The 16,856-nt window shown below is 41.9% G+C and overlaps 1 protein-coding gene across 1 annotated transcript in view; it reads right to left on the bottom strand.

Moving 5' to 3' along the window:
* Positions 1-16,856, bottom strand: part of LOC124545625 — a 409,511-nt gene that overhangs the window by 329,474 nt on the left and 63,181 nt on the right. Inside the window, exon 6 of the mRNA XM_047124572.1 lies at positions 11,455-11,563. Coding sequence (XP_046980528.1) covers positions 11,455-11,563 — 109 coding nt within the window. The remainder of the gene's footprint in view (positions 1-11,454; positions 11,564-16,856) is intronic.

The raw sequence follows: 16,856 nt of genomic DNA, 5'->3' as shown, positions 1-16,856 counted from the left end.
AAAGGATGGCAGGACAGTCAACATGCACGCACGCATGCACGTGGCTGCTTTCCCCCCCAGCATTCAAATGTAGTACAATGAGCAATAATGATGTTATAAGCAAAATTCAATCTTTTCTTTGAAAGCTCCTCATACTATGGTAAAAATTACTTGTGATTTCATTCCATACTGCTTCAGTTTCTATTCAAAATGATGAAGTTATCTCTTTTGTAACAAGAACAAATGCAATGCTCTTAGATATACATTGAAAAACGTTGGGAATGAAAATACAAAGGTTTGTTGGTCATCAAAGGGTATCCACTAAAAAGTTGTGACATTTTTGACCCAGTTATAACATTTTTTGAAAACAAAGTTGATAAGTAAGAGAGAATTTATTGATATTTCACAATGATATACGTTAGTAACTGATTTATGTAATAAATTTAATGAGAAATCGGCTGGTGCAAGGAGACAATTTTAAGTGAATCGAAGCAAAAAGAACTATTTCTGCATTTGTGTCAAAACATTCCTTGTACAACCAAAACTCTTATCAGTTTCCAAATCTTTCCTTTGTGCAAAACAAATAACAATGACCTTCTAGTATCTTGCCATAATTCAGAGTTTTTTAAAACAGATTTACAAATAGATTCCAGGAAGTCTTTAACACGATCATTTCACACTGGGTCCTAGAATCTTTCTCAACAAAAAAAAAACAGATTTACCAAAGCAGGACATAGGTCAGGAATTAGTGGAAAGCTGTATCTGAAATTTAAAAAAACTGATATCTGGACTTTTGGCTTCAAAGGCAAATTCCTATATGGGTTGCAGCAAAGAAGTTTTTCTTTAATACATTTCCATCACATTTAACCAAAATAGTACAGTTCAGAAGTTTCCTTAAAAAATAATCAACTTTAATCTTGAAGTTTTGACAGTATAACGAATACTCCATTTCCTGGGATTGTTGCTAGCTGTCATCGTCCAATGCCATGCCCAAAATTTCACCTGGACACTTGCATCTGCCATCAGAGGATGTCTAGCAGGTGTCTAGATGAATTTTATAAGTGTCATAGTGAATGACAATTGACTACAAACAACCAAGTAAAAAACAAAATTAATCTCTCACTCTGCAACAGGTTGAGTGCTGTTTTTTGGATGGGAAAAGAGGAAAGAAGTATTGGCAGAAGTTAAGTTGTGAGGATGGGTAATGAATGCTGCCTGATTAGCTGAGTTGGTAAAGAGTATTGACTAAAAAAAAGGCGATGTTCCAGGTTAAGAGTCTCTACAGCACACAGTTTTACTACGCAATGAAGTTTCAGGTAACAAACACACTGTCAACAGTAGATGATAGCATGAGACTGTTCATAACAAATATAACACAAAATATCAAAAATCTGTGTTGTTAAACTCACTCAGCCTCCTCCTAACTATTATTATATTATTTTCTTAAATAATGTATGTTTGTTAATCAAATTTTGAGTAATAAGCAAAGAGTTTTAAAATCTTTTGATAAGTAATTTTTTAACTGTCTACTTGTCCACTTCTTTTCAGTGCCATCAAATCACAGTTTGAAGTAGCATGCTATGACACATAAAAATCTGAAAACTTTGTTAAACTACTGATTTTAAAAATGAGTGTCAGTGTACTTTTTTCATCTGTTGGGCCCAAAAATATTAGGAATCTATTCTCTAGGCACTTGAGTACCTGTATAACACTCTGGCTATAGGATCATCCCCCCTCCCCATCTTAGGTACTCCATATTTGTTCATTTACTCTCTCTCTCTCTCTCTCTCTCTCTCTCTCTCTCTCTCTCTACTATTGTCATAGTCATCATCATAAAAGAGATACAACGAAATTATTTTTTGAGAGGCATTCAACCCCAATACCATCATGTCTATTTTATAGCATACAGCTAGATATTATTATTATTATTATTATTATTATTATTATTATTTAGTGGTTAATCTCTCTTTTCAAAACTAAAAAGAAAAAAATTGAGGGCATTATTTTGAGTCCTCAAAAGTGCTTTTTTGTGTGTGTGTGTGTGTGTGTGTGTGTGTGTGTGTGTGTGTGTGTGTGTGTCTACAAAGCATTCCTGAACATCGTTCCTAAGGAATAAAATCATGGAGTCTTCATGAAGTGGTTTGAGATGATATACGAGGGTTATTCCAAAAGTAAGGTCCGATTCGCCGTAACTATTGAAATTTGGCGCCAATGACAAAACACGCATGCGCACCGACTCCCGGCAAGCCTTGCGCGTCAAACGCCGCCATTCGCTTTGTTACTGTTGCTGAGTGTAGTTCACAGTGTCACTTTACAATGTTTAAGACAATTGATCAGCCCGCCGATTGTGAAGTAAGGGCAGTGATACGGTTTTTGTCTGCAAGAAACAATTCAGCGGCGGAAATCCATCGGCAGATTACTGAAGTGTATGGTCCTAACACAATGAGCGACAGTAAAGTGCACAAGTGGGTGCGAGCTTTTAATGAAGGACGGGATAATGTGCACGATGAACCACGGTGTGGCCGACCATCAGTGATTTCAGACGATTTGGTCAATGCGGTTGACAAAAAAATTCGTGAAGATAGCCGATTCACTATTACAGACGTAGACATGCATTTTCCGAATGTGAGTAGAACAACTTTGTACAGAATTGTGTCTGAACATTTGAAGTTTCACAAATTGTGTGCCCGTTGGGTTCCCAGGCTGCTTACTGAGCCCCAACGAATGAAAAGAATGGCTTTTGCTCTTGATTTTTTTGGAGCGATATCATAAGGAAGGTGACAGTCTTTTAGACAATGTTGTCACAGGGGATGAGACATGGGTTTCTCACATCACTCCAGAGTCTAAACGTCAGTCAATGCAATGGCGTCACACGTCATCGCCAGTCAAGGTCAAGGCAAAGCAGACAATCTCAACACGTAAGGTTATGGCGACTGTGTTCTGGGATACACGTGGAGTATTGTTAGTCGACTTTATGGAGAGAGGAACAACGATTAATAAAGCCGCCTACTGCGCTACCCTGACTAAACTTCGACGTGCAATCCAGAATAAGCGACGTGGTCTTTTGTCGTCTGGAATCTTGTTGTTGCATGACAATGCCAGACCCCACACTGCAAATGAAACGCAAGCTCTGATCAAGAAATTTGGATGGGAACAGATGGACCATCCTCCTTACAGTCCGGACCTGGCGCCAAGTGATTTCCACCTGTTCCGTTACTTAAAGGAGTTTCTCGGCGGCAAGCGCTTCGACACAGATGATGAAGTGAAAGAAGCAGTTAAGGACTGGTTATCGTCACAGGCGGCCGATTTCTATGACATGGGCATTCAAAAGCTTGTTGAACGATGTGACAAATGTTTAAATAAGTATGGAAGTTATGTAGAAAAATAGATAAAGATGTAAGGAATGTAAATAAAACAATTGTTTTGAAAAAACATTTTAGTTTTGATTTTTTTTTTTATAACCGGACCTTACTTTTGGAATAACCCTCGTATTTAAATGAGAAACTCTGAAGAAATAGCAATAATAGCTTAATATCTGCGCCACTTTTCAAAAATTAATTTTTGTTAATTGTTTTACTCATTCACTGTGTACAACACATGGTCTTGTAACTGTATTATAACAACATAAATAATTCTTTATAGTCTGCATAATTTTCAACACTGGGCAGTGCTATCTTGAACAGTCTATAGCTACTGAATCAACTGTTAATCCAAGAATAATGACAATGCAGACCTAAGCAATATAATCTTGTAAAATGCAGAATACTTTGTAGTGGCCATTAAACAATGACCACAGAAGTTAATTGTTATGATGGAATTAAAGCATAATGAGGTAGATAAGTTTTAAAGCTCTAGGACCTTAGCATCTGAACAGACAAGTGGTGCAAAAGAAATAACATAAAAGACGTGATGATGATGTCTGGTTTGTGGGGCGCTCAACTGCATGGTCATCAGCACCCTTACAAAGTCCCAATCTTTACGTGGTCCAATTTAGCCACTTTCACAAATGATGATGACGAAATGATGAGGGCAATACAAACACCCAGTCCCTGGCAGAGAAAATCCCCAACCCTGACAGGAATCGTACCCGGGACCACACGATCAAGAGATAGCAATGCTAACCGCTAGACCACGAGCTGCAGACGTAAAAGCTGTTTTAAATGTTAGCTCACTGACACAACTCAACTTGTATCAGTATAAAAAACAAGGAAACCTAAAACCCATGACTGGTAGTATGTAAATGATACTTCAAAATGACTTTACCTAACCTTGCCACTGTGAAATAACACACTGTTAGAACTTCAAGTTTAACACATATATTTAGGAACGACACACCAACACATATAAGTCACAGAGTAAGTTGACATGTGAACACGTTAGCGTTCGAATAAGCACTGAGTCTCAGTCTAGCGGCCGCTGGTCGGCTGGCCGCTTAGGTGGCGCAGCTGCTGCATGGCTGGCAGACAGCGCCACACGTAGAGGACGTGCGTAATTGCGCAGCGGCACTTTGAATGATCGGCGAGTCACAACACACACACTTGCATATTCATTGTTCATAAACTTTACTGCCCCATAAGATTTGTGCATCCATTTGCATAGCTTGCTAATTACATAAATACATATTTCATCATGTGTGAGTTGAAACGTAAAATAAAACAGCGATCAGTAGAGATACATACAAGACAAGGCAAGTATGAAATGTAAATACAGAGGAATAAACTCAAGTCACATGTTTTTCCAGAATCCAGATTTAACTTTTATTGTTAGTGCAAATGATGAAGGCTACGTTCCCTTGCGTGAATTTTAAATGTCAGAGCTCATTCTCAGCCTCTGTACAAGTAATGTAAAAGCACCAAATACACTGCCTGAAAAAAAAGTGAATCACCCAAGAGACATGGATTGATCTCAATATAACTTTGTATATGTGCACACCATTGACAGGTATGTACAAATGATAAGAGTTGCAGTTCTCTCTGACAGGCAGAACAATCACGGGAGTAAATTAGTGTTGTTCATGTTTAGCATTGTTACCAGTATTCGTAGAATATACAAGTGTCATGAAGAGTGTCAGATGTACAGTGGTCACTATAAAGGAAATGCAGATACTCTGTACTTCTGTGAGGCAAAATTATCGAATCTGCTGGGGCCCCATGCACCAATCTGCCCGTTGCGGCAAGTCCAGTTGATATGACAGGAGACATGGGCGATGTGTCAGCATCCGTTGGAGGAGAAGGCGAGTAGATGTACTCTGACAGAGGATGGTCCGCCGGTTCCTGCATGGGCACGTCTCCTGGTGGCGTCCGTTCTGGTGCTGGCATCGCGATGACGGTGAGTGGGCTCCGTTGTGAGTATTGAGAGATGCCAAGATCCCGAGCATCAGGTAGAGCCAAAGGTGGTGTGGCGGCATTCGGAATAGGCGTTGCTGGCACCCGAGGCCGAAGCTGGTCCAAATGACGCACTGCAACACCTGTGTCCGTCTGGATTTCATACAGGCGTCTGCCACGGTGTCTTAAGATGCGGCCCGGGCTCCATTTTGGCCGCCTGCCATATCCCCGTACCCAGACGAGGTCGTCGGCGGTGAACCGGCCAAGTGAAGGCACCCGCGGCCGTGACGTGGGAGGCCGCAGAAGATGAAGTAGCGTACGGGGCTGTCGGCCATGTAAGAGCTCAGCCGGGCTGTGATCGCCCATGGGGATGAAACGGTAAGACGCCAGGAACTGGAGAAGCGCATCATCAGCAGCAGAAGAAGTCAGAAGTTTCCGCATCTGAGCCTTAAATGTGCGGACCAGTCGTTCAGCCTCACAGTTGGATTGTGGATGGAACGGCGGGTCCGTGACATGCGTAACGCCGTGACGAGCACAAAAATCGGCAAAGTCGGAAGAGGCAAATTGCGGATCATTATCAGTAACAAGAGTAGAGGGGAGGCCTTCCAAAGAAAAAATGCGGGCGAGAGCACTGGTGGTTGTCGCGGTGGTAGGTGACGTGCAACGGACAATGAAAGGAAAGTTAGAGTAGGCGTCAATTACGAGGAGCCAATAAGTACCTAAAAAGGGTCCTGCAAAATCAGCATGAATGCGCTCCCAGGGCTTCTCAGGCGAAGGCCACGGTGACAAAGATGACTTCGGGGCAGCGGCCTGTGACGCACAAGGGCCACAGGCAGCGACCATGTGTGCTATTTCAGAGTCGATGCCAGGCCAGTACACATGACGGCGCGCCAGAGATTTTGTGCGAGACACACCCCGGTGCCCCTGGTGAAGGAGGCACAAGACCGAAGCACGCAAAGACGCAGGGACCACAACACACGGCGAAGCATTGTCAGTGGAGAGGAGGATAACACCATCCCTAGCCGTGAGGCGGTAGCGCAAAGTGTAGTAGTTCCGCAACGGATCAGAAGTCTTAGCGGACGGGCGATCTGGCCAACCCTTCTGAATACAGCGTAAAACCCGGGAGAGGGTAGGGTGTAGCAGCCGCCAGCCTGTCCCCAGTGATGGGGAACCGATCCACTACCCGCGGCTCGGCAACATCCAGGTGGAAACACAAAAGTTCGTCCCTATCGAATGCCTGATCAGGACCCATGGGAAGGTGAGACAAAGCATCAGCATTCGCATGTTGAGCCGTTGGCCGGAAATGAATCTCATAATTGAAACGGGACAAGTAAAGAGCCCAACGCTGGAGGCGGTGTGCAGCCTTGTCGGGAAGTGACGTTGATGGATGAAACAAGGAAACAAGTGGTTTGTGATCCGGAACAAGATGAAATTTTGAGCCATAGAGAAAAACACCAAACTTATGAAGAGCATAAATGGTGGCGAAAGCTTCTTTCTCAATTTGAGAATACTTTTGTTGGGCATCCGTGAGCGTTTTGGAGGCATAAGCAATGGGTTGTTCCGAACCGTCAGAAAAACTGCCCCAACCCTGTATTGAGAGGCATCTGTGGCAAGAGCAAGACATTGGCCAGGTCGATAAGTAGCCAGGCACGGGGCCTGTTTCAGCATAGTCTTTAATTTCTGGAAAGCCGCGTCACATGACGCGGACCAGTGAAAAGGCACGTTTTTATGCAACAGGCGATGCAACGGCTGAGCCACCGATGCCGCAGACGGTAAAAACTTGTGATAGTATGCTATTTTCCCCAAAAAGGCCTGCAGTTCCTTAACAGATGTAGGGCGAGGAAGGGCATCGATCGCAGCGACAGTTTGTTGAAGCGGACGAATACCATCCCGAGAGAGTTGAAACCCCAAGTACGTGATAGAGGCCTGAAAAAATTGTGATTTCTGAAGATTACACTTAAGACCGGCAGTCTGTAAGACATTAAAAAGTGTGCGGAGATTTTGAAGATGTTCTTCAGTGGTGGAGCCAGTGACAACAATGTCGTCCATGTAATTGATACACCCAGGGACAGGTAGCAATAATTGTTCCAAGAATCGCTGAAAGAGAGCAGGGGCGCTAGCAACCCCGAATGGCAAGCGTTGGTATTGATAGAGGCCGAAAGGCGTGTTAAGGACCAGAAACTGCCGGGAAGCAGCGTCGAGAGGAAGTTGATGATAAGCTTCTGACAGGTCAATTTTAGAAAAATATTGTCCTCCAGCGAGTTTAGTGAACAGTTCTTCAGGACGGGGCATAGGGTAAGTGTCGATGAGGCACTGAGCATTTACAGTGGCTTTGAAATTGCCACAGAGACGAATATCACCATTGGGCTTAGCAACTACAACGACAGGAGAGGACCACTCACTGGAAGTGACAGGAAGCAAGACCCCTGAAGTAGTGAGACGATCCAACTCCCGTTTTACCCGATCACGAAGGGCCACAGGAATGGGCCGAACCCGAAAAAACTTTGGCCGAGCAGTGGGTTTGAGCGTGATATGAGCTTCAAAGTCGTTAGCACGGCCTAACCCAGGAGAAAAAAGGGACGAAAATGTCGTCGACAAGGAATCCAGTTGAGCATAAGGAATAGCGTCAGAGACAATATTGACAGAGTCATCTATGGAGAACCCAAAAACGCGAAAGGCATCGAAACAAAAAAGATTTTCTGCGTTGCTCTGGTCGACCACAAATATGGGAACAGTGCGAACGACGGATTTGTAAGATACCACAGCATTAAACTGTCCCAAGAGAGAAATCTTCTGTTTATTGTACATCCGTAATTGCCAAGTGACAGGGGACAGGAGTGGAGAACCCAGCTGAAGATACGTCTGAGAATTAATTATAGTGGCAGCAGAACCGGTATCCACTTGCATGCAAACATCTCTGCCAAGGATTTGGACAGTGAGGAATAACTTCCCTGAAAGGGAAGAAGTGCAATTGACGGACAACACAGAATCAGAATCAGCGTCATGTTCATGAACATCATGTATGCGGTCGGATTTACAAACGGAAGACACATGACCTTTCTTTTTGCAATTGTGACACACAGCCCAACGTTGGGGAAAATCCTCGCGTGAATGTTTCGTAAAACACCGCGGACATGAAGGAAGTTGCCGGGGATTTTGCTGCAGTTTCTTAGTGGGTTGTTTACGGCTAGGCCGAGGCTGGCGTGGGAGCGCACTGCGGCCACGTCGGCCGGCGGGGACGCGCCACACGCGTCGTCAACAGCGCACAGAGGTTGTATTTCCCCAACATCACCCCACACTTCTATTTGCGCCCCAGCGGCGCAAGAAATTTCAAAAGACTGCGCAATGGAGAGAACTTCATCTAGAGTCGGATTCGCCAACTGAAGGGCACGTTGCCGAACTTCTTTGTCAGGCGCCGACCAGATAATAGCATCCCATACCATGGAATCAGCATAGGATTCTTTGTGAACGTCAGTAACAAATTGACACTTTCGACTGAGGCCGTGAAGTTCAGCAGCCCAAGCGCGATAGGATTGATTTGGTTGTTTTTGACAACGATAAAAGGCAACACGAGAGGCTACCACATGCGTTTGCTTTTGAAAATAGACAGACAGAAGTGAGCACATTTCAGCAAAGGACAAAGACGCAGGATCCTTCAAAGAGCCAATTGCGACAACAACCGATACATTTGAGGTGAAATCCAGGAAAGGAACAGAGACTTACATGGTTGTTCGTCCGTGACATGAAATGCCAAGAAGTGCTGTCGAAGACATTTTTCATAATCAGACCAGTCTTCCACCGTCTCGTTGTAAGGAGGTACAGCCAACGACGAGAAACGCCCCGCATTTGACGCCACGACGAAATCGCGAATCGCTGCTGTTAGAAGCGTTTGCTGTTCAAGGAGATTTTGCAAGAGTTGCTCGACAGTAGCCATGGAACCCTGTGAGTCAACGGTGAAAAGGAAAAATCCACTACCTCGTCGCCAATTGTTAGAACTTCAAGTTTAACACATATATTTAGGAACGACACATCAACACACATAAGTCACAGAGTAAGTTGACATGTGAACACGTTAGCGTTCGAATAAGCACTGAGTATCAGTCTAGCGGCTGCTGCTTGGCTGGCCGCTTAGGTGGCGCAGCTGCTGCATGGCTGGCAGACAGTGCCGCACGTAGAGGACGTACGTAATTGCGCAGCGGCACTTTGAATGATCGGCGAGTCACAACACACACACTTGCATATTCATTGTTCATAAACTTTACTGCCCCATAAGATACATCCAGTGATCTACTGATTAACTTTCTATGGTAAATGTAATTACATATTTGTGCATCCATTTGCATAGCTTGCTAATTACATAAATACATATTTCATCATGTGTGAGTTGAAACGTAAAATAAAACAGCGATCAGTAGAGATACATACAAGACAAGGCAAGTATGAAATGTAAATACAGAGGAATAAACTCAAGTCACATGTTTTTCCAGAATCCAGATTTAACTTTTATTGTTAGTGCAAATGATGAAGGCTACGTTCCCTTGCGTGAATTTTAAATGTCAGAGCTCATTCTCAGCCTCTGTACAAGTAATGTAAAAGCACCAAATACACTGCCTGAAAAAAAAGTGAATCACCCAAGAGACATGGATTGATCTCAATATAACTTTGTATATGTGCACACCATTGACAGGTATGTACAAATGATAAGAGTTGCAGTTCTCTCTGACAGGCAGAACAATCACGGGAGTAAATTAGTGTTGTTCATGTTTAGCATTGTTACCAGTATTCGTAGAATATACAAGTGTCATGAAGAGTGTCAGATGTACAGTGGTCACTATAAAGGAAATGCAGATACTCTGTACTTCTGTGAGGCAAAATTATCACCACACGACAGATTTTGAAAGAGGCTTCATTATTGGTCTCCATCTGGTCAGCTGGTTTAACTGTGCAATATCCAGATTTATGGGGCATCTGGGTGTTACAAGGCCCAATGTTGGACTGCATGAGACTGTGATGGCACGTACATTTGATGTCTGGGTTCCAGTTGACCACATCTGACACTCACAAGGGAAGATTGTCATATAGTACACCACATGCATCATAAACCCTTCGCATCATAAACCCTTCACATCATAACCCCTTCACATCTGCACCTCCCTTCCCAGAACAATCCTCTGCAACATTCTATATCATCCTGATCCTTCTCAAGAGACTGGCAGCAGCCAGAATACGGTATTACTGTCCCAAGCATAGGCTAACATTAACACAACAAAGATGGCTGCATTTGGATTTGTGCTGGACTGCTGACGAATGGCATCAAATTGTGTTCGGAAATGAATCACAGTTCTGCATTAGCCAAGATGACACTCAGCAGTGAGTATGGCAGCTATCGGGGAGAGGTCCCATTCTTCCAATGTTTTGGGAAAAGCACAGCAGTATTACTCCCAGCATCACAGAGTGAGGGACCATTAAGTATGACTTCAGGGTACAGCTAGTCATGATTGAGGGAACTCTGACGGTAAAACGCTATGTCATGGACATCTTTCGGCCTCACGTGTCACCTCTCATGTAGCAGTATTGTGACACTATTTTTTAACAGGAGAATGCTCATCCATACATGGCATGTGTCTCTAAGAACTACCTGTGTGGTGTTGAGATATTCGATGATCTGCAAGATCCCCAGATCTTTCCCCTATAGAACACATGTGGGACCAGCTCGAACATTAACTCTGCCTCAGTGCCAGTATCTAGGGTACCAAGAACCAATTACAACAATTGTGGGTCACCTTGCTTCATGAGAGGGTACAACAGCTTTGTAAAGCCTTGCAAACTGAATCTGTGCATGCATCCAGTCCTGAGTGGATGGAGAAATTAGCTCGTACCGTCAAGTTCTTTGTAATAACTGAAATAACATCACATACTATCTAAGTTGTGAAGTTTCATTTCCTCCTCCCCTTATGAATGTGCTTCCATGTCCGTCTCCCCCCCCCCCCCTCCCCCGGTGCCCTCCCCTCCCCCAAAAGTTGTAAATTTGCCCTATTTCCTGTACCACAGGTTTTAAATAATTTGTGATGGTTTAAAGAAATAAATCTGCATTGATGCTAATAAAGCATTTATGCACACACAATGTAACATCAATATTAATTTAACTTACCATCATCATCATCGGTAGAATCTTCTTCTTCTAACGCAACCATTTCACCATAAAATGGGTACTGACCTCCCACAATTGGCACACGGTTAATAAATTTATTTTTCAATTTCTGTTGGCAGAAAGATGCATGTATCACCAAACAAAAATGACTTTCCTGAATATTGGTAACAATAGCTGCCCTTTAAAAGTATAACTATTCCATGCATTTCTGTAATATATCACACAGTAGTTACACATTGCACCCAAATTTCAAAAGGAAAAGAGCTTAAATGTAAAGCCATAAACATACAAGTCCTATTTTTAACAGCCAATATAAAACCTGAGGAAATCTATGAAGTATATTGACATAAAATTATATTACAAAAACAAGTAGTGAAATAAAATTTGAACTTTCAATTTGAGTCATTCCAGAACTTCTGCTATTCACTTATAATACTGTAATTATTCCCTATATTGTTCGGTTCCTCCACCACACACCATGCCTCTGCTCAATTTACTACTGCTGTTACAGTATTACTACACTAACCATTCTCCCTTCAGTCACACTGTACACAACTCTTAGACTGTACGCCATCACTGTATCTTAGAACCAGCAGTAAGCTCTTGATAAGCTTAATCAATTGGTAGTTTGAAAATTATTGTCCGCAACAATTATATGGATAGATCTCTTTCCCCACATTACATTAACCCCTTAACATATTGATTTTTTATAAATTATGTCCCAAAAAATAATATTTTTATTAGTAAACAACATCCTATAATGAACAACATTACATATATACATAAAGATAGCTTTTAAAGCTCAAAATTTTGAAGAATACAAACAATAAAATCCCGAGTAGACTCACACACTGGACTTTTACTAAAATATCTTGACACTTGGAAGTCTTTTTCTGGTGTATATGTAGCTACGAAGTCTAAACATGTATTTCACAATGGATTCCCATGAACACAAATCTTTGAAGAGATGGCTGGAGTGCAGAGGATGTATTTTATCTCATACCACAGGTACACTCAGCTGATGAACTGCCATCATTTTTTGAAAGCACTGCCTAAACAGCAATACTGGAGAGAGATTGAAAGTAAGTGAGCATCAGCAAAATAAAATAAACAGCTAGATAAGTGAGAAAAAATTTACGGTCAGTGCACAAAAATGACCCAGATTACAAGCTAGCAGCACAATCCCACAACAAGGCAGTTGTCTATGAGATAATGAGTACTCGAATATGCAGATGGCTAGATCTACTGCAAATGTGCTGTTTAATGCTTCAAGTGCGGCATTACTGTGGGGTAAGACTTGCCGCCACAAAAGATTGATATAATGAAAGTTTATTTTATTATTACTTAATTATCCAGTGCTTTAGCTCATGTTATGTATGTTTGTTTAACCACTGTTTAATTAAATTGAGATTAAACTGTGATTTTGCTCATACATGATTACCTTTGTAACATAAAGACACGTTCTTGACATGTATACGAAGTACGCCAGGGGCCCACTTGTGCTACGAAAAACAGCATGCCCAATCGAGGCTTAATTTCTTCCTTAGGTAGGAGGAGAGGAGCAGATACAGGGAAGGTTAAAAAGGAGCTGGCAAGTCACTTAGATCCATGATTTGCCCTTTTCTTTCAATCTTCACCAACCTAATCTGCTCTCCTACAGAGGACAGAACTAATAGTTCAGAAACCTAAGATAGTGGTGAGTTCTTCTGAGTGTTTTGACTGCACAAAATACTTTATATTCTGCCTCATAATTTTGTAGTAAGGTTCTTTAACTGTATTTGCAGTACCGACGTGTTTTACCTTTTCCTGCTGCTACTACCCACATGCCGCCTTCCAGGCAGGATACAAAAAACTGTTGGATGTAAAATAGCTTCTAAAACTAAATAATTAGTGCATTTCATTCATTATCTACGTGGAGTCCACATGCTGTTTCTTATATATCTGACTGATGGGCACAAAAATAATATTCAATTAAAGCACCAATAAGCATTAAAAATAGAGTGGTGGATGACCAGTTGAAAATGAACTGGCTAATGTATCATCCAAATTAATTATGTCACATACAGAACAGAATACAACTACTTACAAGGGTAGTTCTCCGCAGTGGGATGGAGTTTTTGAAACCGTGTATACTGTGAAGTAGGTAAGGGTCCACAGTTTCACACTGTGCAGCCACTCACACTAGTGAGCCCCTCGTTTGCAAGTAATCGTGAAAAAAAATTTTTGAATTTCAGGTGACGGTTTAAGAACCTTAAAAATAGGTGTATTTTAGAGAATGGTAATGGTTAAAAGTGTGTTTCTCACATGTGAAAGGTTGTAAGTTCAAATCTTGTACGGCAGTTTGAAACTTTATATTTTGAAATCTTCATCGACATTACTTTGATCATTAACTTTATTCAATTAATTGACTTAAATGTATTTTTTTTAATTTATAAACTTTTGTTATATCATTTTAATTATAATATTCAATTTCTGATTTGCTCTCAGTTTTTATTATGTTTTTCTATTTATAATCTATCCACATGTGAATTTGTTTACTTTTATCATGATACCTAAACATTTGAAAATTCCAATATATCGGTTAAAAACAAAAGATGAAACCATCATTTATATTGATTGTGTAACAGTGTCAAAAATGTATTTTTCGTTATTTGATGTACATTTTTTTGGACGGCATTCGTCACACAAACATTTAGTGATCACCATCACCCTCGAAGTAGTTCCCATCCGTGTGTACACACTGGTCCCAGTGCTTATGACACTGGTCAAACGTTTTCTAGAAGTCCTGATCTTTGATGGTGTTTATCATCGCCAGTGATGCTTCTAGAGTGCTCTAGCATGTCGAACTGACAGCCTTTCAACTTGAGTTTTAGTTTTGGGAATAGCATGAAATTGCAAGATGCCAAATCTGGCGAATACGGTGGGTGGGGTATAACCACATTGTTTGCCAAAAAGGTCCTGGTGAGCAAGGACATATGACACGGCGCGTTGTCGTGATACAGCAGTCAGTTCCCTTGACATCATCAAAGTTCGGGCCATCATCACCGCACGTTTTCACGGAGCTGTCGCAAAACGTTACAGTTGTACGTGGAATTCACTGTTTGGTTGACTGAGATGAATTCTTTGTGCACAATTCCCTTGGCATCAAAGAAAATGATGATCATACTCTTCACTTTGCTCTTCACCTGTCTTGCTTTTTTGGGTCATGTAGAGCCCGGGCTCTTCCACTGGGACGACTGTTGCTTTGTCTCTGGGTCACAACCATAAATCCAGCTCTCGTCGCTGGTGATAACCTGTGACAAGAAGGTTGGATCATCAGATGAGGTCTGACGAAGGTCCGTGCACACTTCAACATGCTCCACCTTCTGATCAGCAGCCAAGATCCTTGACACAAATTTTGCGGCAACACGATGCATGCCCAATTCATCAGTCAACTTTCGTTGACATGTCCCACAACCAATACCCACTTCATCCACAAGGTCTTGAATGGTTCAATGTTGATCCGCACGAACCAATTGTTGAAGTTTGGCTAACGGGCCTTCCAGTGTAAGCATCATCTTCGACGTCTGTACGGCCGGCCCTGAACCGAGCATGCCACTCAGACACACGCGTACGGCTCGTGCTCTGTCTCTCAAACACTTGCTGAATAACTGCAAAGTTCTCCGTAGTACATTTCCCGAGATTCGCACAGAATTTGATACACACGCGCTGTTCGGTTCTCGGATCCATCGAAAAATCGACATGCACCCAACACAGAGTATTACAGAAATCACTGAGGACACGCAACACGTCCTCCCAGCTGAATGCCACTCTGCACACTGACTCATCAGATCTGTAGCTCTCGCCACCTAGCAGTGCAAAGATCTTCTACTACTACTTTCCAGATGGCAGCAACAGGCCCGAAAATTTCGGATTCCATCTCGTACTATGCTGCCATGCTATATGGTGCTACAATTCATCACATTCTAGTCCCTTATGTGAAATACAATTACTTGCAAATGAGAGCCCATAAGGTCGGACAAGTGAGGGTGTGATACCTGGGACCCTGACCTGCAGTACAGTATAGGTGGTTTCAAAAAACTGATCCCACTTCTGGAGACCTCTCCTTCTTAGTTTGGTAAAACACATGTAAAACTTAGCTCTTGTCGAGAAAAAACAATGGTGACAGGAAGGTGCTTACATTAGGAAAAGGCAAAGACCTTGCGATACAATTCAAAGTAACCTGACCTGCTACAAAAGTTTACAACACGTTTATCGTAAGTTGATTTTCCCATGCCTGCCTACTTTGTTAACAGGAATCCGGTACATGCATGTGAATAAACTCAGGGCGTATACGTGGACAAGGCAAAAAAATTCCCGGATTTCCCAGTTAAAGATACACTTTCTCCCGGGTGAAAATACACTTTTTCCATGTTACGTGACAGTATACTTTCCGTCGGAACTGTAAAACTTACCAATCCTTTGAATGGTTATGGTTTTATACAGTGGTGTAGAATTTCCCAGCACTTTAGAAAACAAAACTCACGGGAAAAAACACGTTTTGGAAAGATCTTTGATATGCAGTAACATGTAAGCTGCATATTTTCGTATTATTTAAATTAGAATGCCACTAAACACCGCATGTTGCTTTCTGAAGCATCGAAATCAAAATTGCGATGCTCCTTTGTAAGCCAGTCATAGCTCATCTCACGTGATCTCGCCAGCCGATGACAGTTGATATTCAGAGCATAGGACACGTGATGCAGTCAGCCAATAGCAACATTACTGTCAAGTTGCGCGGACACACAAATAGGAAAAGTTATGGTTTAAATTAATATACATAGTGTTGCTACAAGAACAGCAAAGCTTTCACATATAATATTTGTCTCAAAGATTAATAAGGTGCAAGAGAAGCTAAGCTTTCACATATAATGTTGATCTTTTTTGCGCGTGTTACATACACAAATGTGCCAGTAAAATTTTTAATAACGACATAAATGTCTGATCTTCTGGGCTCGAAAATCTTCTAATTGGCTTGTCATCAAAGAGTTGATTTTTAAATGAGAGTCAAACACCCTGATTTAAGAAATTCTCACAAATGGTTCATATTGTGTAAAAGGAAATTGACTTTGAAAGTAACGCTTCTCAAACCACCATTCGCAATATTTTCCTGCGACCTGTTAGAAACAGGTTTGTTCCAGCTGTTGTCAGAGAACGAGATAGGCATCACTGGGCTTGCGCAGCTACAATGACGTGAGAAGCCCGTATGTTCGTACGTGTAAAACATTGAAAGATCTTATTTTAGTCATAAAAGAAATAAGACATCAGAGGCTACTCCAAAAGCATCAGAATTTTGTAAACGAAACTAAAATGCACGATCTGGCTTAAATGCACATTCATATGTCCAGATTCCCAATGAAGTA

Source organism: Schistocerca americana, chromosome 8, assembly GCF_021461395.2.
Source record: "Schistocerca americana isolate TAMUIC-IGC-003095 chromosome 8, iqSchAmer2.1, whole genome shotgun sequence".
In the NCBI taxonomy this organism is placed as follows: Eukaryota; Metazoa; Arthropoda; class Insecta; order Orthoptera; family Acrididae; genus Schistocerca; species Schistocerca americana.
This window is presented reverse-complemented; position numbering and strand designations above follow the sequence as displayed.